Below are 27,462 nucleotides of genomic sequence, written 5' to 3' on the forward strand. Positions count from 1 at the left end.
GGGCCATAACGGCTCCATCCATCGGGGTCAGCACGGGTGCCTCTGACACATGATAGACAATAATTGCTCCTGCTTAGAGACTTTTTAGTTCATGGATCATTGACCTGATGGGCTGTAACAGCTCCGAAGTAGGCTGCGCACCCCTGCGCTTAAATGTCCTCAGGAGCCAGCGGCTGCATAAAACCACCGCACGGGGCCCCGCGAAACATGCTCTCCCCAAAACCAGGCTCCCCAGCACAGGCTGCCGAAGGCCCTGGGGCCCCTCGTGGTAGCACGGTCACAGCGGAGAGGCCGTGGCAGGAGAAAAGGCCAAAACGTGCCGGCACCCCTCAGCACAGGGGACAGGACCGGGGTGACGGGGACTGCAGGCTGGAGCTCCCCTCTCCGATAGCAACTTCCAGGTATATGATTTAATGAAAGGCACAATAAGAAGTGAAACAATTAGAATTTCTGCCTCATTATCATGGTAATCTTATCAGTCGGATAATGAGGTATTAATGGAGATTTAATGTGCCTCTCATAACAGAATCCCTTGGAGAAAACACATAAGGAAATTGCTGTAAATCCACTTAATGATGGAAAGGTCCCCAAACACCATATTCCAGAGGATGAAAAATGCTGGATGCAAATGAGAGAGAATCAAGGTCAATAACACTGCGGGGACCGAGCTCAGGGCAGCACCACCGCCGCCGCGCGTCCGACCCGGTCCCGCCGCGTTGCCCACCCGCCCCTTTGGGGCGGGTGGGCAACGCGGCGGGACCGGGTCGGACGCGCGGCGGCGACTGAGATCCCACTGTCGTGACAAACGGGAAACCGTGCGGAGTTAGCGGTAAGCCGTTCGCACTTGCCATGCCAGCGCTAGCGCAACTGCTGATCGCATTGGAACGAGGCAGAAACGTGAAACCCAGGTGGTTAAACTGCTCTCCTTTTAATCGTTTTTTTACAGAATAATACATTAATAATCACGTTAGAGACAAGATGGGTTTCCTGTATACAAGATTGTGCAAGCTCATTTAGATTTATAAAGGCTTTACCAGTTTCGAAGAGGAGAGGCAGTACAAAGCTTTTCAATAGAGGTAAAGCACAATTAAAAGGTACAGAACACACACTACTAACGCAGCAGAGATTAACTCTCAGTAGTACAGGCTGAACCAAGCCACCAGCTGTCACCCAAACAGGGGTCTTCCTCCCCCTCCTCGTCCCCTGCTCTCCTGTCACGCTGCCAGGCGGAGGCTGCACGGTCTGCGCCGCAGCACGGCCACACGAGTCACGCTCGTGCCAAACACAGGAGCTTCACTCGCCCGCAGGTTGGCTGCCGAACCGCTCTGCCTCCTCCTGCCGCTCCTGTTCGGGCCTCGCCCCCCGTCCTCCCCACAGTAGTCAGGCATCACATGGCAGGGAGTCCTCAAACTGCCCCCAGAATTCAGCTGAACAGAACACAAACGTTTTCAAGCGATACGAACTAACACTGTGCTCACCAGAAACTCACCTACAGCAAACAGGATCATGTTCTTGGCTTTTTTTCCTGAAATTTATGGCAGTTACATTCAGCATTTGGTAGTATAAGGTCTTCAAAATAAAAACTTTCAAACTTAAATACTTAATAAGCTATACATGTTCCAATTCTCCTTGAAGAGGATTTAAAATAGCTTTAAAGAGAAACCTCATTTAGGATTAGGAGCAAAAAGGAATCTCCAGGGATGAAAAAACCAGCCCCTTCCTTTCGCTCTGCTACCCAAAAAAGGAAACCACCACCTCTGCGCTATTAATAGCACAGCCACGCCATGGCTCAGCGTGGCGGTTCCTCCACGCACACCAGCCACCAGCGCGGAAATCAACGACCGAGCCCCAAGTCCATGACTGCGCTCTGCCAGTGACCTCTCCCTCCCCTTTCCCCAGAATGTTCCATTCACCCTTCAGTGGTTGAAGTAATTTAATCAACAGAAAGCACCAAGTTTACAGCAACAGGTACACGGTTGGCTGGCACCTTTTGGCAACAGTTCCATTACTTTTGGTCCTTTATGCGCCTCTGTTCATCTTCTATTGCACACCAAAACATAACATCACTTCCTATACATGTAATTTATCATTTTAAAACAAAATGTTATGGGACACCAGGGGAAAATAGTACGAGGATGTTAGAGGAAGTTTTTTAATTCTTTGGAAAGTCTAATTCTCTAGCTACACGTATCACGACTACATAAAGGACTTTCAGAGTAGGTCGAAAAAAAGAAGCAAAGGCCCGTCTTGCTATGAAGACTCTCAGCTCGTCTGGGGCTCAACAAAACATTTACTGGTTTTAAATAACTAAATAATAAGAAGAAAGACTCCAGTTCTTTTAAGCATTTTTCTATGCAGAAAAACAAAGTGATAAAAACTGGGAAGGAAATCGTTCTTGCCCCTTCCATAAAGGAGAGCAAATCAAAGACCTGGTGGTGCTGATCAAACCCCGCCTGCCGAGCCTGCAAACAGAAGCAACGCACAGGGGCATCACCAACCCCGGTGTCTTTGTGCCGCTGAGGATTGTACAAACACTCTCCTCGACCAAAACCCAAACTGCAGGACTAAAACAACTTTCATTCATCGGTCTCAACACCTCGGATATTCAAGTAATAATTAAATGTTACATGACACTTCAGTATAAATAAATCTATATTGCTTTTAGATATGATCTGGCCATATCTTCAAGGGCATATTTGTGCTTTGCTGCTGAGTGTTATTGGTCAGGGCTGTGCTTGCAATATTAAGTTACGTGTTCAGCACCAAAACCCCATCAAGGCGAAACAACTAGAATATTGCAATGCTACACAGAGCGAGTTACCACAGTAAGGCAGATCAGAAGGATTTTGTTTCTACTGAGTATTGCTCCTCCAGACAATCAAGTCTCTAATAGAGGAGAAAGACTATAAACAAAAGAAAAAAGTTACCATCCCACCCTCTCATCTGTGATTAGTTTTGCAAAAACGCTATCCTGAATTACATATTAGAGTCTTAGAAAGTTAAGTTTCTTTAATTATGCCTGGACAAGTAGCACAACCAAGTCAAGCACTCAATACTTTACATAAATTGCTCTAATTTCAGTTAGCCAAATTGTTTTTCCCAAGTACTAGTTGCTTACAGGTTTTAATCAACAAAATGCACACAGACAAAAAAAAAAAAAAAAAAAAAAAGACCCCAATGAATCATATTTTGAAAAGAACGTGAAAAAGATTCTGTTTTCTTTACCACTCACAGACACCAAGTGTTAACACATCCCTCTGTCAGAAGTGCAATGAAACTCTGGGAAGAGCAAGAAATAATACTGACATGAAAGAGTTAAATGCTCGCTGTCCTTTTTCACTGTAATTCCAGCTAAAAAAGAACAGCAAGTGCTCGTACACAGAGAACAACCACTGGCCATCACTCAGACCATTTCACTCATGAAAAATCCATGTGGTGGTGTGCATAAAAACTTCTGTAAATTGGTAATTGTCAGTTTAAGGGAAAGGCGGGGTGAGAAATCTATAAAACACCCTGAACTGATGTCATGATATGTTTCATAAAGAACAGTGTTATATTTTAAAATATTTTATATGAACAGTAAAACTTGCACTGCTGCATAGCAGACAACACAAAGAACATTTAGTAAAAACATTCACTGAAACCCCTGGCATATGTATTTAATGTCGCTAATCAAAATATATATTACAGTCCAAGGTTCTGTTAAGGAGCTCTGTTTGGGGTTTGTACAGTATACACAATATTTCAGAAAAAAATATTACAGTAAGGTATCTTATTTCTCCTTTTTTATATTAGACTTATCTATTGTAACTTACAGTCCCTCTCCTCTATATATCCAAACCTCTATAACACCCTAATGCCCTAGCCAAAAAGTGTTTCACTATCTAATAAGCCCTGTCTACTATAAATTCCAGTTTTAGAAATTTCAGTAATCTTAATTACATTTTAATAAATAGTTCAGTTTGCCCTTTTTTAATCTTAGCTTTTTGAGGAAGTCCTTTCATTACCAAAACACAGTATGTCACAACCCGTTAGAGGTCAGAGAGGCTTTTGCTTGTTTATTCAAAGGATAAGGAGTCCAAAGATAATTGCAATGCATTAAATATAGGTATATAATATTTACACTGTCCTCTCAGATTTTAAATTTAGGTGAAATACAATTGATAACTAATGTCAGCTACTACAAACTCTCAGTGTGGCTGGTGTTTTATCAATAAAAGGTGTATTAGGCTAGAAAGTATACCAAGTGGTTGCCCTGATTCTTCTTGTTTCGACTTTCTATTTGAAATTAAATGAAGTGAATTATTCACGTGAACAAGAATTCAGGAAGAGGGGTTGTGGAAATAGTATGAAGAATTTTCTGCATGTTTTGAGATTCCAAAATACCTGAAAACTATGGTCCCTTTTGCAGTGCCCGCATCTATAGGGGAGAAAAACGCAACCGAAAGAGAAGAGGAAAATCTGTTAAATTAATTTGATTAGCAAAGGTGTGTTTTAAAATGCCTCAATTCTGTACAGTATTATACAAGGAAAGTCTCTTCTTCAGCTTTTGCAGCTGTTGTACATTCTTATATGCTCTTCTTCTGCTAACAGTCTGCCCATACATGTGCTGTTTGAGTTACTTGCGATCATCAATAGTTTTAATGAATTCGACTGCTGCTGTGAACTGCATCCACCAGTACGATTCTTCTCCAGATAAACAGTTGGCATAGAAACTGCTAATGTACTGAACAGTGGACAGCAAGCAGGGTGGATTTGCCTGAGGGTTAAAGAAGAGAGAGATACTCACAGCTTGTTTGCAAGGCCAAACATAAAACATTACAGGATACAGAACAGCAACACAATTCCATTTGTACCGTGACCCTCACACGTTCAGAATACACGACTGTAGGACACACTGGTTACTCATCCCACACACTCAGAAGGCATCAGACTTGATTAAAGCAGCATTTTTCCACAAGGAAAAATGACTAGCAGGCCAAGAGAACGCAGAGTAACACTGGCAGAATCTATAAAAGTCATCAAGAATTTCAGCACATTGGAAGCCTAGCACTGTTCTAGCATCTTCTGTACGACAGCCCATTCTCCAAACACTCGTATGTCAAAAAAGGTCAGCAACACAACGCATGCCAGTCCTAGTGCCGACCTCTGTCCTGAAAGAGGGCAACATCAAGCAGGCGCAGATGACAGATGGTGGTGGACACACCTCAAAAAAACCTCACTCCACACACACCACCTGTATCCCTATTTCCTTGGTTCCAAATGCAAAGTTTGCTTGGATTCTAAAACAGTAACTGTGACCACATTTCTGATGCTTCAATTTAAATCTGCCAAATTAGATCTGGTTTTGAGTATAGCATGCTCCCAGTTATCCAAATACGTTATTTTTCTTCCTAAAATGTGCTGGTTTATTACAAGAATTAGCTGGGGTTTGTGATCTTTGCAAAAGAACTCACCTTTATGAGGACGAAAACCAGAACAGGAACAAAATCATCTGCCCCAGGTACCGAATCTTCATTTGCCAGACTAAGCAGGTTCATGATGGTTGAACACATTCGGAGGATACACTGTACTTTGTCTCGTGGGGTTTTGTAAGCACTTATTGTGCGGATTTCAGACTGTGCAGATGGCCACGGTGCCTCCCGGAGATATACCTAGAAAAAAAACAACATGCTGCCAGTTCTTGTTTATCCATGCTACTGCTGTGTGCCACAGAGGATCTGAAGTACCAGAGACATGCAGACAGGAGTAAGGCTCCAGAGAAATGGGAAGCATTAAGTCAAGGTGGTTACATTACACTCACAATGAAGGTGGCTTCCTGCTGCGTTATAATAAAAACCTACAAGGAGCCAGCACTCTACGTGCAACTAACATCATTAGCCCGTACTTCTCTAGTACACTGTTTCAAATGAAGGTAGAGCTGCATGTCTCTGTCTTCCGTATCAGCCGCTTTACGAACACTCACTGTTTTGAGTCATACAGTTCAACTGCTGAACTGAGAACCTCTGACAGACGACTTAAGCCGACTAATCTGCTTTCAGTTATGAGAAAAGTGAAAGCACTGGGCAAATTCACAGATCTGCAACGTTCCATTAATTCTGGCTGGTTCAGAAAGTAAACTTGACAGCGGTAAACCACAGCTATGGCATATGAATTACATTAGAAGCATAAGGGATTCCAATCTTGTCTTTTGAAGCAAGTTATCAGGAAGTTACTGCATCTTAGCGCAGTATAGTATTAATTCTTAAATATTACTATCAGGACTGAGTTGGTAAAATCACAAAGAAAAAAAATAATGTGGAAGCATCAGTCAGGGAAATATACCAAAGCATGGGTACAGCACGTTTTTCCTGCAGGATGTTTCAGCTATCACAGATAGAAAAGCAATGCTTCTAAGTGTAAAACAAAACAACCCTCTCTCCATCCCAATCACAATCAAAACCAAGCACCCCGACACCCATACGAAAGTGAAGGAAAGGAGAAGTAGTTACCTCAGGTATCTGAAGTGCTTTGTGGTTTGCAGTCACTACTTTAGACAACCTCTGTATGTGCTCATGAAGGACCCTGAAAACAAACAAACAAAAAAACCAAGTGTGAAAAATAAGCAGTAGCCAGCCAGTAGACCCCTGGGGTTTCCCACTAGTTTTAGGTTTGATACTACAAGAGATCTTCAGGAATGCATACAATCCTGATGGTCCCACAGCTAACGGACACGAGGTCAGTAAGAGATGCAGAGGATTTGCTATATAATCAAGTACACCCACACAGCCAGTAGAGCATTCAAACAGCACATGTTCTAAAACACAAAAACCAGAAACTCCAAACACATGGAAAATACTGTACCAAACCAGAAAACGGAAGGAATCCAGGCAGGTTTTGATCATTCTCTCAGCATGCACACTTGCAGATCTGAAAGCCTGTATCCCAAGTAATTACATTTATAATTTTATTCTGTTCTAGCAGTTCGTTGCAAGCACAAACCAGTGCTAAAGGACTTCCTTGTTCTTTTACAAAACGCTCTGAAAGAAAACATGAGTTTTTACGGCATGGCTAACTTAGTCAAGTCTGTCACACGAAGACTGCACAGCCTCCATCTGCACCAACTGCAAAAGAGAAACCAGGTACTTCAAATCACATTAACTTACTGGTCACGCAAAATATCTCCATCCTGATTAGGGTAGAACGCAAGTTTGAAAATACGATTCATCACACTGCGTTCTATAGCTAATTGTGCATCCTGAAGCTGTTCTTCACTGGCATTCTGCCATATGGCATCCTGAGCCATAGCCCCATATAAGAACTGAAGAAAATCCTCAACTTGGGCTGTTTTATCATCTGCTGCTGTGAGTTTCTGGAAATCTGATAAAAAGTAAAAGGAGAGAGAACATTCAGTTAAGTAAAAAACATTATTTCTGATAGGTTTTTCTGGAAAGAAAAGCCCAGAACCTGCTTCAGACTTCTCACCAGGCAGCACTGAAGCTCTGTTTTGCCCATGCCCCAGTAAAGGAAATACAAGCAGGAACACTTGAAATAAATGGAGGAATTAAAGGAAAAGCATATAGAACACATTTACCAAAGCATATGGGCAAAATACTCTACTTGATATGTGTTAATCACTTCCTCTGTAGTATCACTTCTTACGCCTTCTTTCCAGCCACCCACAGAGATAACACCCAGAACAATCACTGGAACAGTCGCGGGTAGGAGCCAGCACACACAAAGTCATCAGATGCTTGAAGTGGGGCAGAGGGGGAAATACCAAGAAAACCCAGGTGTACCATTTCCTACCCCTTCCTTTATTAAGCAGGCATATTTGCAACATCCATATGTATCTACAAAATACAGAATGACTGATGCAGCCAAGTTAACGGAGCATAACCACATCACCGGCCATTCATCAGCTTCATATTTATAGCACCCTGCACCAGAAGACAACCGCCACTGGCATCTACCAGCAGCCTAAAAGACACAGTTGCTAGTTTCTCTTTTAGATCATCCAGAAATAGCTGTCTTCTTCCTGTCCCATGGAAAGGCTTTAACTCCTTCCTAGGTCACTGAGTCTCATTACCAAAACATTAACCCCAGTAGACGCAAGTTCTCACATTAATTCCAGCCTAATCAGGTACATTAAATATACAGCACTATTTTGCTCCAGGAGCAAGAGCTGACTCCACATTTCTTATGTATTTCATTAAGTCAGGTATGTGCACAGAGAACATAGAAGTAGTTTCTTTTAAGTGACTCTGGAGAGAGCTGTCTTCCTGGTGCTGATATCCCTCATGCTATGATATTCTTGAATCTTTGATTCATACTACTACTATTCTCCATATCAACCACAGGTTCTGTGCTGAGGACCGAATGCTGCAATTTAATTTATCAATTATCAGTAGATCTAAAATAATTAATAGTATTCATGCTTCTTCCATGGGGCAGATGCTAGATAATATGATTTAGCATAACTTTTTAGGCCAAGTGAGGACAAATTACCTTCATTCTCTTAGCCCATGAAAAATGGAGACAGTTATCATGGCTTAGCTGCCACAACATACAGTTAAGTCACAGTAATCTGTCTATCTGAGCCATTAACTCACCAGCTGAAGTAAAAACCATTTGCGGAATCTGCTTCTCAGAGGTTGTATTCTAAAACATTAACCCAAGCCAGCACCTAAATTTGGAGTCAAGGAATATAAACATTTCAGAGGCTGCATTAATCTTACCTTGAATAAACTCCCTTATTTTCTTTTCTTTACTCTCTAGCAGTAACCTCACACAAACTGTAGTGAAGTATCTGTTGGCCACTTCTTTATCTCGCAGAACTCTTTGCAACAGCCTTTCCAAGTGCGCTTGTGTTGTTTGTAGGCCTTGGCGACATCGAGTTAAATAAGCAATATATGGAGCTCTTTTCCTAAAATAAAGAGTGCTCTATGTTCATAATAAAGATAGAAGCTAATAGCTTTACAAACTGCTAAGTTGTAGTGCAAGAGGAATCTTCAACCTGTTGTTTTTAAAACAAAGATAACATGTGAATTGGGAAGTTCTGCCTTATACAGATTTCTCTAACTGAATTCACTGCCCTTGCAGCACCCCAGAATGCCAGACCAAAGCAAATTCCAAACAGTATCTCTTCTGTGTTAGAGCTGAACGTTAGCTGCAAATTGATTTAGCGTGAGTTTCTTACCATCTGAACTGACTTAAAGTCCAAGCTTTTTTAAGCCATTCACAGATAGGTGAAACAATTCCAACATTTTGTGGGGAAGGAGAGATGTACAACCTGATTTGGTAAAATACAATTTAAACCAAAAGGGATTTTCCCAATCTGCTAGTGAATAAATACACACATTTGGAAATCCATCGATAATAAGATACCGAACAAACTACCTGTAGTCCTCCGCAATAGATGCCAGCAGCTTTCGACAGGTCCTGTTATCAAAGCGGCTTACACATCGCATTGTCTCTTGCAGCTGGGCCATCAAGTTCTTGTCTTGGAGGTTAATAGCTTCAGCTAGCTGAACTTTCAAGAAGCACACAATTTCATTATCTAACAAAGAACAAAGGAAAATTATTAAGAAAAAGAAATGTAGGCATGATGAAAATAAAACTGGTTTTGGGAAACAAAATGGGAAATGTTACAGTTTAAAGTAAAAATTCTGTACATTAGGCAATAAATGTTATTTTAAGAACAATTTAATAAGTCTTTCTTAATTTTCCAGATCTCAAGGGATGTTTCCATATCACTATCTTATTTAGTATTTAGAACCATTCTGAAACATGAAGCCAACCAGATAAGGTGACAAATTCACCTGTCTGCAAATAAACCTAGAACGAATGGAGGGATGCAAACACAAGACTCGTACACTAAGCCAATGTAAAGACTCAATAAATCATTCAAGTTACTCTGTCAGTACTGTACCACAATTCCCAACAGTATACGTATTTTTGGAAGTCGAGTCTACAGCTTTAGGCTCTACCTGCACTATATCTGAGATACTTAATTAGGAAAAAAACAGACTAGATTTAGTTGGCTGTAGTTGGCTTTAGTTTAGGTTTGTTTGTGTAGTAAGAAAGAAAACATTTTCGGGGGGAAAAGGTGGCCTATGCCTTCTATATCTATGCCAAATAGAAGTTACCACAAATGGTGCAGTACAAGTACCATTAGATAGGTGAAAAAAAGAGGTACACACAATGCAAAATATCTGTATGCATAAAGAACATTTACCTTCAGGGTCTGTGTGATCTGGTAGACCGTTCCTTGTTGAATGTGTCAACATGGGGAAGGCAACAGAATCTGCTGAACAAAGAGCCAATCTCAATTTCTTCTTCGCATCCCTTAAAGAGGAAAAATATTTTCTTAGCAAAGTTGCTGCAAGGTCTGCTTCTTCAACAAGCAGTCTTTACTTTTTGGGTTTTTTGTTCAGTTGGTTTAATACTGCCTAAAAGTTATTTAACTTAATTTTAATACACAAATGTTGTCAAGACATGAGAATATCAGTTCTTTTGACATAGCACTTAGACTTAGAAATCTTCCTAACAGTGAACTCCTCTCAGGTTACGATATCCCCCCTTCATCAGTAGAAATATGACAGTTTGAGATGCTTAAAACTAAAAGCATGTAAAAGTTTACAATTAATCCATATTAAGATTTTTGTGGAAACCAACCACATGACTTCAGTTCTACTCTGTGGGTAAGATTAAACTTGCCAATGTATTTACCTATAGGAGAAAGCAGAACTTTGTGGCTGTGCTACTTGACTTGCCGAGTCTGGGAGATCATCTGCAGACATGTTCTGCAAAGCCTCATCTCGTGGAGAGTCATGCATACTCTCACCATCCCCAATAGTCTCTATGGAAATGAAAACGCCAACATTACACTTGAAGAGAGGAGTCAGAAAAAAGTAGACTAATATTCTCTATTTTCTTCTTATTATTCTAAGGTCGAGGAGGAACGGAGATAGCAAATAAAATAACTTGTTCTGAGTAAGTGACAAAAAGTATATTAAAAATATACCATCTACAAGTCACTAAGAAGAAATTGCCTCTGTTTTGGAATGCGATATACTTCTTCAGTATCCATTAAAAAAAAAAAAACAACAACAAAAAAACCCACGCAAAACCAAAACACTGTTAAGAGATGGGCTATTAACAAACAACCACCTCAATGGCAATAGGAATTCAAGGCCAGGTTGGCCGGGGCTCTGAGCAACCTGATCTGGTTGGAGATGTCCCTGGCTCCTGGCAGGGGGGTTGGACTGCGTGGGCTTTAATGGTCCCTTCCCACCCTAACTATTCTATGATTCTATGAAAGGGCTGAAAGAGCTGTTCTTGGGAATACCGATTTAATTCCCAGTCTCTGAGGTACTCCCACAGATTATTTGATGAACGTTCCTGGTTTAGAGCTCACATTGTTCAGCCATTAGTACCAACACTTAGCTTTAAGGAGGAGAAACTATGTTGGTGATGATTACAAAAGCCAGGTTCTTACCTGCACCATCATAGTTTACTATGGCTCCTTCACTAGGACTGGTTCGCTTAATTGCATTCCTGTATTTGTCCAGAATGTCCTCTGCAGCTTGTGCCTGTGCACTGAGCCTCGGGCTGGGATCATCTGAAAAGGCCATTAAAAACCACAAGAATTAACCTCGTTTTGTTCCAACTGAAAGCAAATAGAAAAAAAAATTATACTGAGACATTTGGGCTGTTTTCAGCCATATCAAGCAAATGTGTCCCATGTAGCCACAAAGCAAATATATTTATAAAGTCTGAAGTAAAAGCAAAAAAAAATGGAATGAAGTGAACAAATAAAGCCAGATCCTTAGCATATTTATACTGTATACACAAATGGTTCTTATATGTTTGAAGACTTCTAGAAATGATTAGGCAAACAGAAAACTAAACACTCAGGTTCAAATCATGTTTAATCTAGCATTTAAGTAGTTATTACAGGAACGTGTCTGCAGCTATCCTTACAGCTCAGCTATGGTAAGGGCATCAGCTTTATAATGAGAGGGGAAAAAAAAAAAAAAGTGGAGACTTGAGTAAACAACCAGTACTATACATATTGACAGAAGCATGACAATTTAAAACCAGTCTTCAAGGCAAGAAGTCTTTATCCACTTCCTTATTCAGAAAGCCAGCTGTGAACATTAACTACAACGGTGTGTACCTTTCTGTAAATAGACAACTGGTGGGCACTCTGGAACTCTAGAGTGCATGTTCTGGGAGAAAATTACTGTGACGATATTATTCACATACCTTGAAGCGTTGAATATCTGTCAGGCACCATGTCGTCTTTGTCTTTTTCTTGTTTTTCTTTCTTTCTAAATGGAATAGGAGCTGGAAATACGAGGTACCTTATCAGAGACTATTCTAAGATAATTATCAGATTGAAGAAAACTTTAAGGAAGTGGCTAATGAATAAGTCTGTCATCAAATAAACGTCAATAAAAGCATAAGCCTATCTATGAGGTGGAGTAGAACTGTACTGCCAGTTTATGTAGTAAGCTCTGCCTTTAACAGACATGCTACCGTGAGCCAGGCAGAACAGTTTTACCTTGCAGGCACAGTACGCTCCAGGCAACCACTAGCCAAGGGAGTCAGGTAGCTTCTCATTTTTATTTACATATTTATACTTCAGCTTAGCCAACAGTCCTAACTCAAATATTGGTTATAATGATATGAATCTTTTCCAGCAACTCCTTCCCACTAGTACATGGAGGGAGAAGATTCAAAGACAGCACATTGTGAAATGGAAAAGCAAAGTGGTATTAAACTCCTGTATCATTATCTAAAGTCACACAGAGACTGCAAGGATTATGCTGGTTCCTTTCTCACTGAAAGTCTGTTTTAAAAAAAGGCAAGTGTATCTAATATCGCAAATACTGTTCCATCCCCAGTTGTCATTATTCACAGGATGAAAGCCAAATATTATCTTGAGCAAGCTTTACTTTGTAAATATCTAAAGCTTAATTTCCACTCATGCTGTATTACAAGAGATATCCTAAGCTACTGGTATCCTTCAAGTAACAGGCCACCACCCACAGAGAATTAAGACTAGCTCTCAGTGAAGCTGCCATGAGGTTAGTACCATACAACTATGGAACAACTGGCCTCACAGAAAGATTCCAAGGGTACCAAATGATTAAGATAACACAATGGCTAACCAAATTCATTTCAGCTTACACACCTCTTTATAGGTACTGCATACTTTGTATTACAGTAATACAGTATATACAGTATATACAGTATTACTGTATACTTTGTATTACAGTTCTCTCTTTACTGTAACATTTGCAATTCTGTAAATAAGAATCATTTGTTTCTAAAAATTAAAGAGAACAGCTATTACTCTGTAACAAATCTATGTCAGTCTGGTCAGTTCTTCAAAGGGGAACTGTAAAAGTGACTAAAGATACAACAAAGGCAGCATGCACTCTTACTAAAGTACCAAAACCAGACGGACATGATCCTACCTTTGGGCATGGCAGACACAAAACGTTTCCTCCACCAGGGCCTGTTTCTGTCAGACTTCTCATCATCACTGTCTTTTCGTTCTTCAATCTGTAGAAGGGCAGAGTCTACATTTAAGCATCTATTGTATCAAGTGTAAAGACAAAATTTCCCCTCAACATCACGTTATGCTACATCGACAGTAAAAACAGAACTACAGCAGAGCACACAGTCATAGCAGGTTAAGTTCGAAATATCCCTCCTGAAGAGAGCAGCCTATGAATGCAAAACCAAAGACAAGGAGAAACTTAGATTTCACTTATTTCTTTTCTAAAGAAAATTACTTTTCAGGATGCTGGAGTATTTTAAATTTAAACACTACAACAAATCTATTTCTGAAGTCCCACCAAATCAAGTAAAGCTCATCCAGTAAATTTAAGAGAAGCCAGATTCATTTAAGCCACTCTGAACATCTGTAGCTTCAGCTTGTAAAACATTATTGTTGAACATTTAAAAGGTACAAAAGTGCATTGTAACTCCTTGCTAAACACATTTAACACCACTCTTCTGTCATTAGGTGCGTAATTAAAGTGGGTATGCTAGAAAAAAATTAAAATGATAAATAGAAGCCTTACCTCTCCTCTAGAGGAGTCTTTACTGGGAGACGAAGATGACGACTGAGATGCAGCCACCAAAACAGCTGCCCCAGTGCTGGTGGTTGGCATAGGAAGCTCTCTCTCCTCATTACCAGGACGTCTGTTCCACCCAGGATCACTCATAGGTCTCCGAACCGATGATACTATATCTGAACTCCTACTGCGGACTAGCCTCTCTGGATAAGAATGCCTCTGCTTGAAGGCTTCTAAATCAGTTGGAATTAAACTGTGAGACCCAAAGTTTGGTAATCGGGCTTCATTACCTCCCATAGCTCCTTCCAAGATTGGTGGATCTGGTGGTGGATGAGAGGGTCTTGCATAGTGTACTTTAGGCCTTACTACAGCTGATACACCTGCAGTCATAAGCATAAAAGAAGCCACAGACATTTCTTGTAAGAGTCTTCCAAATTAGCTGACACTAACATAGGAGCATTGAAAATGCCTAGTTTTTTAAAAAAGCTTATTCTTTACAACTCACCCTCATTTGACGACAGAGGGTCAAACAGTGCAAGCAAAGAATCTGTCTGAGAAGGAGGAGATGTCAACTGACTGGCTCCTGAAATACAGAAAAAAAAAAAAGTTAGCACTGTGACAAGAACTACCTACAACATAAGACACATTGGAAAAACAGCCCTCAGCAACAGAAGTTTACAAAATTTATACTGCAAAATATTTTTAAAGATATTCTTATTCTGAAAGATCTCTGGAGTATGCAGAAATGATCAAAGAACTACATCACAAGAAGTGGGGAAATCTTGAGGAGCGGATCCATTCCAAAGTGCAAGAGGACAGTCAACTTAATCAAATCAAATTAGGAAAAGGTGATCTTGGATCTAGTACTCAAGCTCTCGTACTACAAAATACCGGGGTCTCCTTGTCAAACAAATACAGTCCTAGCAAATGAGGAAAACATTAAGCTTAGCCACCAGAACTTTGAAACAGGGAGAAACTATAAAATTTAAGGATTCTACAAATGTCATTTTAAGCAACGTTGTGAGAGCTCAGTTATCAGAGATTCTGATTCTCACTTACAGGTAAGTTACTTACCATGGGCTGTTTCATCCATGTCAGGACTTGTCACAGAATCTTTTCCCCCAAAGTCAGAGCTACATTCAGACCTGAGATCCTCAATCTTATTAGGAATATCTTCGGATGTTGCACTAATACCTTACACATAACAAAAGAAGAATCTGAAATAGTCTTTCAGAGAAAAAGGAAGCAAAATTCTGAACCTGTTAAAATGTTCAGTGAACAATAATCAAGTGCAATAATCACAGCAGCACCTAGAGACATTTCATTCCGATTTTCTATACTCCTAAAAAACATTTCTGCTCTACAGCTGTTTTAACATAGCCATGAATACACTTTGACAATCGGCATTATAAAGATGCTTCACTCTGCTAAGTATTTTGCAGAAAACTAAGAACTGAAGTAGATATATACTGATTTACTCAAATGAAAAAAGTTGTGATAATAAACTAAATGCAAGAAAGTTTGGAGTTCCTTCCAAATCAGCACCACCGCTATTGTAGCACAGAGTATTTGATGCTCTGCTGCCTTTTTTACTTCAAGATAAACAAAGAATTACTGTCTTGAAATTCCAGAATGAGTGCAAAAAGTTATTTTGTGAGGGAAATTACGTATGACTAAAGCAAGTGTAGCAAAGCAGACGCTGATCATGTTCTAATAAAGTGTTTTCAGAAGTAATTAAACCCACCTGATACAACGCTGAGGCCTGGTGTACTGGGTCGAGAACTGACCTCCCTTACATCTGTGTCATCAGACGTGCTACCCAGCCCAGAACAGCTTTCCAGTTCTTGCAGTCTTTCCTCCTGTTTTAAGTCCGGGGCCTCTACAAAAGGGAGACAATGAAGAGTAGAGAGAATCTAGCATTACTCAATGCCATGCTCCCTTAACGTGCACGTACACAGGGAAGGGAAGTGTACTAAGTTCTAAGCTAACCCAACCACTTTAGCAAGAGTTTTCTCTCTACACAGAAGGCAGGGCTCTGCACAGACAACAACAGCCGATCTGCACAGGCATTCTAAGAAGTTTTTACTGGTTTAAGTAACGCATTTGTTAGAGACAACAGCATACAGTCAAATCTTAATTAACCAAAGTAAACTTAAGTGGCAGTAACAATGTTTTCTCTCTTCTCTCCGTTTGTCCTTTTAATACTGTAGCTGTTCACAAACACTAACTTAACCCTAGGACAATAATTTCTCAAAGAAAGAAAGAGGTTGTTGCTTTTCATTATATGCCTCTGGAAGAGTCTTGATTCACACTAAAGAAATAAGCAAAAACTGCACCATTCTGACCTGAATCACTTGGTAATACTTCCACACTCCAGGCCTCGCTTGTGGTTTCTGATATGGTTGAACCTGTGCAGGGATCAAGCAACACGGATCCTGAGCCTGGCAGACACAGCAAGCTGCCTAGCATGTTCTCTGCAGCTGCACCTGCAAAAGTAAAGCCAAAGTATAGAGCTAGATACTGACTTCCTGAAGACAGCTCTAAGTAAGAGGAAAAAAATAAGAACACATTTTAAGTGTCCTTAAAAAAGTAATCAGGAAAGACAATGTTGAAAAGATAGAAATGAGCAACCAAATACAATGCAGGTCATGCACACAAAATCCTCCTACAGAAAAGCTCCAGTTTAATCAATGAAAACACATCTGGTTAGAAAGAGAGGAGGGCAGCTCTGCATCCTCACTATTTCAGAGCAAGCATGAGGCATTTTAAGGTAAGAGATTTACCACCAAGTTACCTGCTATTTCTTGCAAACGATCTTCATCAATATTTGGATCGAAGTCACTTCCCAAGACATCTGTACTCCAAGTTTCGCTCACCGTTTCTGATATATCTCTGTCATCAGTCAATCCCATCATATCACGGATTTCAAATTTACGGAGCTTGTCATCAAGATTATCCTGAGTTGTGGCTACGTAAAAATAAAAGTTCTCATTTTTTTAAAAGGCTTCTCTAATTGCTTTAGATTTAAAATAGTAAAAAAAGCTCAACTCAAACAAAACAATCCTCTAATTCTGTCAGTTAAGACAGCGTTTTACAGTAAGGCGTGCAAAGCAGTATTATACTACTCAACATATGCTGCATGAAAACAGTTTTTAAGCACATTTGAGACATAAGAAGAAAAAATCTTAAACTACACCTGGTGACCGATCAACGAAATTGACAGACAAAACAAATAAAATTAAGCACACTATCAAGAAATTGATATAATTCCTGTAGGAATCATAGAAAAGCTGAGGCTGGAAGGGACCTCCAGACATCATTCAAGTCCAAACCCCATACTCAAGACAGGGTCAATTACAGCAGGTTGCTCATGACCAGTCATGTTTTGAATATCTCCAAGGCTGGCGATACCACAATCTCTTTGGGCAACCTGTTTCAGTATTTGACAAATATATATTAAACAGGAAGCTATCCAGATGCTTTAAGACTACTCCAATCCAGATCATCCTATTCCCCAAAGAGAAAAACATGGTATCAAGCAAAACTTAACAAGCAGGACTTAAGCCTCACAATCCCATGCAATCTCCTCTTCCTAACAATGGACTACAAAAGTATTTCTAGGGAGAAAAAAAATCAAATCCATAAATAAATGCAAGAGTGATTGCGCAGGGAAAACTTTTACTTATTTTTTTCCTGAACCAGACAATTTTCCAATCTTTTTCCCCAGAACTTTGGCTTTACCATCTCCAGCACCTCAGGCACTTGTACTAGAGAATTTGCACCTGCCTTGTTCATGCTCTAACAGCTGCAGAGCCTCGACGCCATTGCTCCCAGACGGGCCCGCGCCAAGCTCTGACACAGACTCCCCTTCTAAATCCAGAGATGACACAGAGTTGGAGCGATTTGAAGGACCTGTGAAAATAGATTTTACTACAAATCTGATTTAAATAACAGTTCCTAAATACACAGGACACAATTAACTAGAAAGATTAAAAGAAATGAAGTAGCAGTTCCAATATAAATTCAGGATTTTATGAACTAAATATACGTTTGCTCTACTCTCTATCCCTGTTCTATAGATACTTAATCTGCACTGTGATTTGTACCTCCCACGTTTAGAGTACCGTACTAATTATAATAATCTAGAAATACATTACCAGAAACAGTTGGAATCTCACTCACTATTACCATACTTAACTGTAAATAAAAAGTTAATAAATTCTTTGCCATTAATTTGTTTACTTGTCCATGAATTTGTTTTCTTATTTTGAGATGAGAGCAAAAACTGAATTATGAAAGTTATACAAAATAATGCAGGCCGAGTGATCTGTAAAAACTCTTGAATACCACAAACAGACTTGTGCTTTGTTGTGTCAGAGGTTCAGTCCAGAGTCCAGAAACTATTCTGAGATATGTAATAGCTTATTAAAATATGATGAAAAATAAGTCTGAGAAGTCTACACTTAGAGCTACGTTAGATTATCTTAATAACTAGTACTGCATTTAAGTTTCTAAAGAAAAAAAAAAAATTCCTCTGTTTTCTCTTTCTAAATACACTTAGTTTTTTTCTTCCTAATTCTCAGACTCAGTTATGCGTTTGCAGGTCAAAATTTAGCTCCAGATTTTTTTTGTTTGAATGGCACTCAGGGTAAAATAGCACAGTCTTCAAAATGGCAAAGATGACATGCTGTATTTAACAGAAGTTCCTTTTATAGTTAAGGGGTCGGAGAAAAAAAAAAAAAAAAAAAAAAAAAAAAAAAAGGACAAAACTTCTTCAAGACTTAAGTAGCCCTTCACCTTCAGATATTCCTTCCAGATTATCACTGCAGAGGGAAAAGCGCAAGGTTTTATCAGGTTTACCATGGAGTTTGTTTTCATCAACAGGGACATCTCCTTGTCCGCCATCTGCAAGCTGCATGTTTAAGACCTGTAGAGTGGGGGAAAGAAACAAGACTTTTATAATTAAACATCAAACAAAACATTGCACAGATTTTTTTTTTCCTTTTTTGTCCCCCAGATGTTAATGACACAATCAAATTTCTAACATTCTGTTTCAAAAAAAGACAGCTATTTCCGAAGTCGGAGCCTGGAGAGAATGCAAGGTAACGAAGAAGCGAACATAAGGCAAGTCCTGATAACAACGGAGCCACCAGCTCCCTCATCACCCCAGCAGACTAATATAATACAGAAAGTGATCATTATGAGGCTGCACGAGGAGATAATCCGAACTACCAGGCAAGGCAGCAAAGATGAAAGCAGACGCTGTGCTACAGCCGGTGAAGGAAAAGGCTGTAAAACCAGCCTTACCCTAGGCAACAGGGTAATGCATTCATGGCAACATGACCACAGCTCCACCCTCACAAGAAGCTGGGCCTGCGCGTTTCAAGTCTGAGCTGCCAAAACGTTGGGATCAGCATTCCAGTTCTGTCATTCACCTGTGCTGCTTGATCCAAAGGACAGAGCATGCAGAGAGATAATTGAATCAGTTTCTTCAGGCTCAGAATCAGCAGTCTAAGTTTGCTCTTAAGCACATTAGATGACAAAGCCTCTTCATAAATCTACCAGGTTCATTTTTCCTGTGTTAATACACTGCTTTTCACACCTGGCAGATACACTAAGTGAGGGGGGGGGGAAAAAAAGTCTAACAAAGGGAAATTTAAAAGGTACAACCCTCAAGTTAAGTAAAATAAAGTAAGGATTTTAATTCTCATTTTGGATTTATTACTCAAACTTAGTGTCACAACTTCATTGTTCTGCTATTAGAGAACACAGAGGTTGTGTGTATACCAAGAAGTTGGTATACTTTTCAAAATATCTGAGATGTGATAGTTTTTGCATACCTCATTTTCTGACATCATTCCTGGAGTAATCTGTGGACCTGTCCCCAAAGAAATCACCAGCACTTCTTCCGGCTGAACTTCTGGGATAGTCTCCTGGGAGGATCCTTCATGATCTCCATGCTGATCCATTAGAATATTTGATCTGCTTCTGCTACGAGTTGCTACGAAAATATTTTGAAACATCAACATTACAAAGCTTTTCCTTGTTTAAGGAGGAAAAAAAAAAAAGACAACACAATGGAAATATACAGCAGCCACGTTTTCAATTAATAATATGCATACTAAATAAACTTACAACATGCAAAGTCATATTAGACTTCCAGAGATGGAACTAGTGTTTAAATTTGATTACTGAACTGTGAAAAAGCAAACTTTCAACATAAAAGTTTAGAGAAACAAGCTATACTATGACCTGTTTGCCTACACAAATTCAGTGTATTCCCATCACAGAAAGACCCTTAATAAATTAATTGAGAAAATGAAGAAGTTTGTTACCAATAAAAAAAAAGTCTCAGTTCCAGTGGTTTATAGCTGTTTAATTAATTTATTCAGAAGCTTTTTCTCCTAAAATGCAGGGAAGCTAATTAAAACATGTGTCTCAAACCCAGACACATAATTCAACATCAGGTGGTTTACTTTCAATATTCTGTGACTCTCTATTAGTCTTTTCAAGTAGCCTCATATTCCCACGTTTGGCACTGTGGAAGGAAAAATGCCCACATGGAATTAAGATTTCTAAGTATGACACCAGTCATTTCTTTATTTGCTCCTGGGAAAACAAGGCGAGCGTGCAGAAGTCACAGTCAAATTTTTATTATCACACAAAGGCACATAAGGAGTTTTAAAAACATGTACATACGAAATGAGTTTCATATAGAAATCAATGACAAAATCTGAAAAAGCAACTCATTGCCAAAGTAAACCGAAGGCATGCTTAAGTCACGTGTTACAAGTAAAAGTTTCACAGAGAAGAAGGGAAAATAGGGTATTACCCACCAAAAGGGGTTACTAGAGTTATATGAGCTGAAAGATTGGTAGCAGAAGTATCCCAGGCAGTAATGGCTGCCAACTGCTGTCCTGGATTTCGAAAGCATTAAAATGAAACAAAAGAAATGAAAACTTTGAGCAAAAGCTATTTTATACCATAAAAAGAAATGCTATTGTGCCACTACTTCATAGACATAAGACCAGAGCCATTCAGAATTAGAGCTAAAACAACATGGGATAGGTTTGTTTTGGGGTTGGTTTTGTGGGGTTTTTCACCACTTATTGGGCTCTACATATTTTCCTCCTGTTACACACTAACACCAAATCTCTCAAACAAAAATATCCCATGTGGTCATAGTAATGTAAAAATACACTGACAAAGAGTACCACACTTCCTACCTTTAGAGAAAATATTATTGAAATGGAAGAGTTCAAGACCCAGAAATTCTATTAAAAAGGGGACAAAACCCCAACAAACATAAAATTGCATTACAATATACTAACACTTGGAACTAGACCGGGCAAATAATGGAGAAAAAAGAAAGCTTCTCTTCTCAGCATATACACTAAAAGTTCTGCTCTTGCTTCTTCATCCTCCTCCACATTTGCTCTCTTCTGAGACACAAAAATTTTGAACTTATTCTATCCCACTAATTAAATGTCATCGCTTCCATCTTGCCACTTACCTGAGCAACCTTCCCTCCTAGATCTGCTTCCTGTCTTCAAACTTTCCCTTTATTACCACTGCACTAGCGTGACCACCCACCACCCCAGTTTTTTTCTCAAGTTCAATTGATGAAGCTCACCATACTTGCATCAGAAAGTAAGGAAGTAATCTGGCTTTCTATGCAAAACAAAATTCTTCACCATCGACACAGAAAAAGTAGGAACTGAAGGTGCAGTCAAAGAGTAACCCTGAGAGATAACTGAAAAAATGGCACAGAAAACATATCGAGGTACCAGAAATCATGCAAGAAGTCTGCTTGCTCTCCTTACCTATTGGTAATCGATTTTTTTTGTTAGCTGGAGTAGTTGCAGGAGAAAGTTGTGGGGTATTATATGGAGTCATTTCAAGGCTGCTGCTTTTCCCTGGTTTGTTCTGGGGTAGGTTTGCCAGCAAGTTTTCCAAAGCCATCCGATCTTCCTTAAGTTGATCGCTTGACATTACATTCCGCATAAAGCCAACCTAAAAATTCAGAATTAGTGTCAGTAAGAATTGCAGTGCAAATTGTCAGCCTTGTTTATCCTATTTGTAAACACATGGGGACAAGTTTATATTACTTCTTTTTAGAAACTGAAGATATTACCAGAGTAGTTAGCTGGCTGTATGTCATGTAAACCACTGTTCTACTCAGCCCCTCTAGAAGGTTAACAGAAGACATTGGAGGAGTTTCAACCGCACGCCCATCAATAACTACATCCAGGAAAGCAGCCACACAGCTCTGCAAAGAGAATAAATACTTTTAAATGAGAGACCATTTACTAGAAGTTGGAAAGAATGTAAGTTACGACAGGAGTTCAGCAGTTTACATAACGATCTAAGTTTTGCTTCCTGCTTTTAAAATCTTAGGATATAATACCACATATCATTAAAATCACTGAAGAGCAAGCAAGGAAAGCATGCAGTTAGTTTTAGCACCTTCCTTCATTCCTTTTCTGCATTCAAAAGCGTTACTTACTTAAGTGTCTTACAATTACAAAAAAAAAAATAAATTAAACTGTTATGACAATTAAACTGCCCCTTCCTGAAGAATCTACTGAGCGCAGACTAAAAGTGAAACAAGGAAGCAATACGCAATGTCACTTTCTAATCTGATTGAATGTTACTTGTATAAATAAATGCATAACTTTGTGGGATGACTGTGTAACAATAATGATTAGCAAAATCCTGGAAGCTATACCAGCAAATCAACAGGTTTTTTTAACATACGACAATACACCAAAGATCATTAGTTTCACTGCTCCTCTGATGAAGCTAATTTCAGTATTGCTATGGATGATTCATACTAACGAAGGAAAAGCTGAACAAAAAAAAGCAAAACTATGCAAAAAAGGAACAAAAGTTCCTTGCATTAACAAATTACTTGGTTTTAAACCAGATTTCATACAAAAGTTGTCTTCAGAACAAAGTGTTTTCTTTAGGTTAAGTAGAAAAACCACAGACAGTAATTCAGCATTTCAGTTTAAATGGTAACTTGCTTTTATTTCTTTTTTGTATTTTCTTTTATTGTGTCAGGGTAGAAGCAAGAAACCTGACCCTTAATTCTAATACTCAAGATTTTGTTCCCAGCTTTCTGCAGGGTTTAATATGCTTTTCAGTACATGTAACTCAGAAGTTAAATGGTTGGTAAGTCCTTTGCAATGTCTGAAAAAAAAAAAAAAAGAGACTGCAGAAGGATGAAGTATACACATGAGTCCTAGCTTTTTTTAGTCTGTGTTCTTACTTTGTCAAATTTAGCAAGGTTGCTCTTCATACGCGGATCTCCCTCTTCAGAACCTGTCATTGCCAATTGCTGCAGAAGTCTTCCAACCTGAAATGAAATAAGTATGAAGAATAAGCATTTCAAAACAACATCACCATGGACCTGATTATAAAAATTAGTTAAGACAACTCCTCCATTCTAATTTTTTTTTAACTTAATACTCTGAGAAATACTTAAGATTGAGTAGACAGTCTTGTGCTTGCTTTCAGGGCAGAAAAAAAAATGCAAGAAGCTTTAGAAAAAAAGCAGTCATTGCATTTAACAAGAAAATCTGCACACACAGTATGCTATGAGCATCCATACTTCCCCCCTTCCCAGGAACAAAGCATGTTTTGTTTTTGCAACACATCAGAACTGAGAGTTGAATCAAGGTCATCTTAAACCTAGAGATTTCAAATGGCTGATATATTTTACTTAGAAAATGTTGGAGGGAAAAAAAAAAATAAAAGGCAAGAGGGCAGGGATAACCCTTTTTTCAGAGCACGTACTCCTTATTAATCTCCAACCGCAAAGCAACTCTCAATTTTAAACAGTCGCCACCTGCAAGCTCTGCTAGAACACACAAGCAGTAACACTGGAGAAGACTGCCAATGTATTTTGGAAAAACACTGGCAAGGCCCTGTCAGTAGAGCCCAGGTAAGGCTCACCAGAACAGCTGTACTGCGAGAATCACTCACTGTCCAGTTTACAGACAACATTAAAAAGTAGGATTTGTTACTTGTGTGGAGAACACCCTCAATCAGAGAAGTGGAGCTTAATACCTTGAGGCTACACCTCTACAGACTACCACTGAGCTGCCCAAGTACTGGCACAAAGACAAAAATTTGTCATGAGGGCTGGGGAAGAACCTAGGGTCTAACGAAACAGTAGCTAGCTACTGACTAGAAACACTGGTCACTACTGCCAGACAAGAAGTCTTTTTAAGCAAAGTATGTAACGATTTTGTACAACGTCTGGCATAATATTTAACATTAGCAAGAACAGCACAACACTCATTTACACACATTCCAGAATCCACCTTATAGTCACTTTTACACTTTAGCTTCCATCCCTTTTAGTGGCTTTTATAAAGCACACTTGCAACTCTTCTAAGAGATAAAGGAATACACTCTATCAGCTTTTTAAAGTCAATACTTTAAACAAACAGACAAACTTTAGAGTCTGCCTTTTCAGCAACAGATAACACAAATATTTTGTTAGCATTCGTCTTCCAGGTAGGAGGCAGAGTACCTTTACTGTAGTAACATCAGTTCTGTCCAGAAAAAAAAAAAGGCCAAGAACATTTCTTTTCTTTTTAAGACTACTTTAAAGTGAATCATACCTGCATCAGATTAAATCGTGCCACTTCATTTATAGGAGCATCAGAAATGATCCCATACTGTTCTGGGTTAACAATTGCAGGACAGATGAAACACGCTAGAAGAAGATCTGTGCACATTGCTCTGACCTCCCCAACCTCCAGCCTGTCTACGCAGGAGAGTGTTTTGTACATTTGTGACACAATCCATCTCAAGCTGTGAGGAAAACAGTAAGTGTTTTGTTTGAGATAGCCAATGAATTTGTTCACCAAGGTCACCAGCTTGGCCTCATTGGAGTCAACCATCTCTTGGACTCTTTGCTTGAACTTTTCTGTGCCTTTCTCTCCAAATAACTTTTCCTGTTGTACTGGAGAGAATCTCTCAATTAACTTGTTTGGATCAGTTTCCAGGTGGTCTTCATCTTCAACCAGAAGCTGCATGATTGGCTCATGTAAAGTTGCAGTAAGAAAAAGTTTTGCAGAAAAGAGTCCTTCAGAGAAAAGTTTGAATAAGATGCTGAATGCACAGGTGCCTCGTCTCAACAGCCGCCTAGGGTTGTCGCTTTCCTTGAGTTCAAATTCAATCAAGTAACGGAGGACCTGGAGGAGGTAGCTCTCATCCTCCTGCATGATGCAATTGCCATAAATGGAGGTAAAGACTGTGTGAATGACACTCTGAGTGTTGTCCTGGTTGAGCTTCTCTCCAGCAACCAGACAGGATGCAATAAGCCTAGGGTTCTCTCTCAATCTGTTTAGGAATTCTCCGTAAGCAGTCTCCTGAAATCCCAACTGCTTATATCCATCCACAAACTGTGTGTCCTCCAAGATTTTAGCATGCTGGCAACATTCAGCAGGAGAAGCTTCAGCACTGTAAAGAAAAACATCGAAACAGTTTAACTAACTCTGAAGCAAACAAGCTTCATAAAAGACGCCACGTGGTCAATCGATTAACAAGTCTAGCACCAAGGAAAAGCGTCTTTCCATATCGCTAATACAAATGATTTGCAAATTCAGGAATAAGGAGAGTTTGTTCCCATAAACTATGAACAGAAGCAAACCAAACACATACACCAAAAAAAGATAACTGAAACAGACTACAATAAGTTTCAGGTGAGCCAGATTCCCTAGTTCAGATTTGTTTAAAAACCTTACTGTTTTTATGATTAGTGCAGCAAAGGACTCCAGATGCCAAGTGTGAGTAATCTGATGGAATTTGCTGCAATTCACAGAAGTTCAGGAGTTTGTTCTCCCCAGGCCCATCCCCACCACGCCAAGTCACCTCGTTATGATCAGTCTGTCCAAGTTAATCCTTTGCTGCTTGGAAATCCATGCTGTGCGGTACAGCTTTTCAGCTGTCTTCAATACATCTGCATTGAGCCTTTGAATAAGTTGCTTTTCTGAGTTTACATACAGCCGCTCCTGCTTGAGGTGATGAGCCAGCGTGTGTATATCCAGCTTCACCATCTTGAGCAGCGAGTGGGTTACACAGTACTCACTGAAAGAAAATTAAACAGGTGAATTCCAACAGTTAGGGAACACGTTCTGCCAGTGCTAATGAAGAGATAAGCAGGTCAGAAACTTACACTTAGCAGTAAATACTGCTGCACCCCTTCCAAGTCAGCATATTAATCTGTTCTCTCAAACCCAGGACCCACCACTTAACGACTGAGTCACTCTTTCTTAATGCAAGGTTTCCTAATTGCCAATTTAATTAACTCCTTGTTATGTCAGCACATCAGGGACACTGGCATAGTAGCAAACGGTATTTTAAACTTGCACTCATGAGCTGAAATAGTAACACAGTACAGCGCTACAAAACTCCTGCACCACACCTCCAACATGCAAGGTAAGAAACTGGCCATTGCTCGGAGAGATGGGGCCCTTAGCACAGTTCAGGCGACACAAGCTCCAGCACGTGAAGAGGAGTCCCATCGCGACTCTGTCAGGTGAACGGGCAAAAAGATTTTGGCACTTACTCCTTTGTCCCAAAGCACGCCCGCATAACGCAGCACTACCGGAGTACTCGGGTGTGGTTATCCCTGCCCTCTTAAAACAAATGCCCTCTCTCACTTGTGCATAAGAAGCACCAAGCACCCAATATCAGTCTTTTCTGCTAAAAAATTTTAAATAATAATATTAATTTAAAAAAAAGAAATAAAATCAAGGAGTACCAATATTCAGATAAGGCAGAAGTTGGAAATGAGTCTGGAGACTTTGCTCAGCAATAGAATTCATTAAAAAAAAATATTCCCCAAATATTTCAATTCAGAAGAATATTTCTTTGGGCCACGATTCAAAAATGTTGTTTTAAAGAGAGAAAAACTGAAACAGCTGTAGGCTTTCATAGCACATGAGGGACAAAAATCTACACAAACTACTGTTATGTCTCAATGTAACATCAGCTCCAACTTCATTATTAGAAAACATCTTAGTTACCAGTTAGATAAAGAGGATCACACCATTCAAAACAAGCTCAAGGAGCTAATCCACCTAAAAAAATAACTCCATGGAAGAAAAAAAAAACATCAACTGCATTAATGCTGACAAGGGAAGGGGCAGAATCATGCAGATCAGATTATGTTTCCATGGAATTAATGATTAACTGCTTTATGTCTTCTTCCCCACCAGAACTAACAGCCATGCCAGCTAATTTGAGAGGAAAAAGGGTTTGATCCAGATATAATCTGTAAGAGCTATCTGTCAGATACATTGGCAACGGATACGTGTCAGAGCTGTCAGGGGATCTGGCGATGAGCCCTCCAAAGCCACGCTACAGTTACATG

At 39.6% G+C, this 27,462-nt stretch overlaps 1 protein-coding gene across 16 annotated transcripts in view; it reads right to left on the bottom strand.

The window, feature by feature from the left end:
* Window positions 1-909: 909 nt before the first annotated feature.
* Window positions 910-27,462, bottom strand: part of GAPVD1 (GTPase activating protein and VPS9 domains 1) — a 32,241-nt gene continuing 5,688 nt past the window's right edge. For 13 of the 16 annotated variants that reach the window (XM_086763945.1, XM_086763961.1, XM_086763948.1 and 10 more), the window contains 25 exons: window positions 25,959-26,174; window positions 24,704-25,547; window positions 23,344-23,430; window positions 22,207-22,341; window positions 21,896-22,085; window positions 19,913-20,073; window positions 18,870-18,999; window positions 17,859-17,984; window positions 16,867-17,040; window positions 16,418-16,558; window positions 15,817-15,951; window positions 15,147-15,266; window positions 14,578-14,655; window positions 14,079-14,452; window positions 13,467-13,554; window positions 12,250-12,330; window positions 11,480-11,602; window positions 10,711-10,840; window positions 10,217-10,326; window positions 9,379-9,538; window positions 8,718-8,905; window positions 7,146-7,359; window positions 6,492-6,564; window positions 5,457-5,654; window positions 910-4,759 (listed from right to left, as the gene is read on the bottom strand). In XM_086763945.1, coding sequence (XP_086620071.1) covers window positions 4,619-4,759; window positions 5,457-5,654; window positions 6,492-6,564; window positions 7,146-7,359; window positions 8,718-8,905; window positions 9,379-9,538; window positions 10,217-10,326; window positions 10,711-10,840; window positions 11,480-11,602; window positions 12,250-12,330; window positions 13,467-13,554; window positions 14,079-14,452; window positions 14,578-14,655; window positions 15,147-15,266; window positions 15,817-15,951; window positions 16,418-16,558; window positions 16,867-17,040; window positions 17,859-17,984; window positions 18,870-18,999; window positions 19,913-20,073; window positions 21,896-22,085; window positions 22,207-22,341; window positions 23,344-23,430; window positions 24,704-25,547; window positions 25,959-26,174 — 4,417 coding nt within the window. In that variant the 3' untranslated portion in view covers window positions 910-4,618. Of the gene's footprint in view, window positions 4,760-5,456; window positions 5,655-6,491; window positions 6,565-7,145; window positions 7,360-8,717; window positions 8,906-9,378; window positions 9,539-10,216; window positions 10,327-10,710; window positions 10,841-11,479; window positions 11,603-12,249; window positions 12,331-13,466; window positions 13,555-14,078; window positions 14,453-14,577; window positions 14,656-15,146; window positions 15,267-15,816; window positions 15,952-16,417; window positions 16,559-16,866; window positions 17,041-17,858; window positions 17,985-18,869; window positions 19,000-19,912; window positions 20,074-20,908; window positions 20,990-21,895; window positions 22,086-22,206; window positions 22,342-23,343; window positions 23,431-24,703; window positions 25,548-25,958; window positions 26,175-27,462 lie in introns of those variants that run through there. The other 3 variants (XM_086763962.1, XM_086763946.1, XM_086763947.1) reach the window with 3 other exon arrangements.

The sequence above is a fragment of the Chlamydotis macqueenii genome, chromosome 20 (assembly GCF_036417535.1).
Source record: "Chlamydotis macqueenii isolate bChlMac1 chromosome 20, bChlMac1.mat, whole genome shotgun sequence".
NCBI lineage: Eukaryota > Metazoa > Chordata > Aves > Otidiformes > Otididae > Chlamydotis > Chlamydotis macqueenii.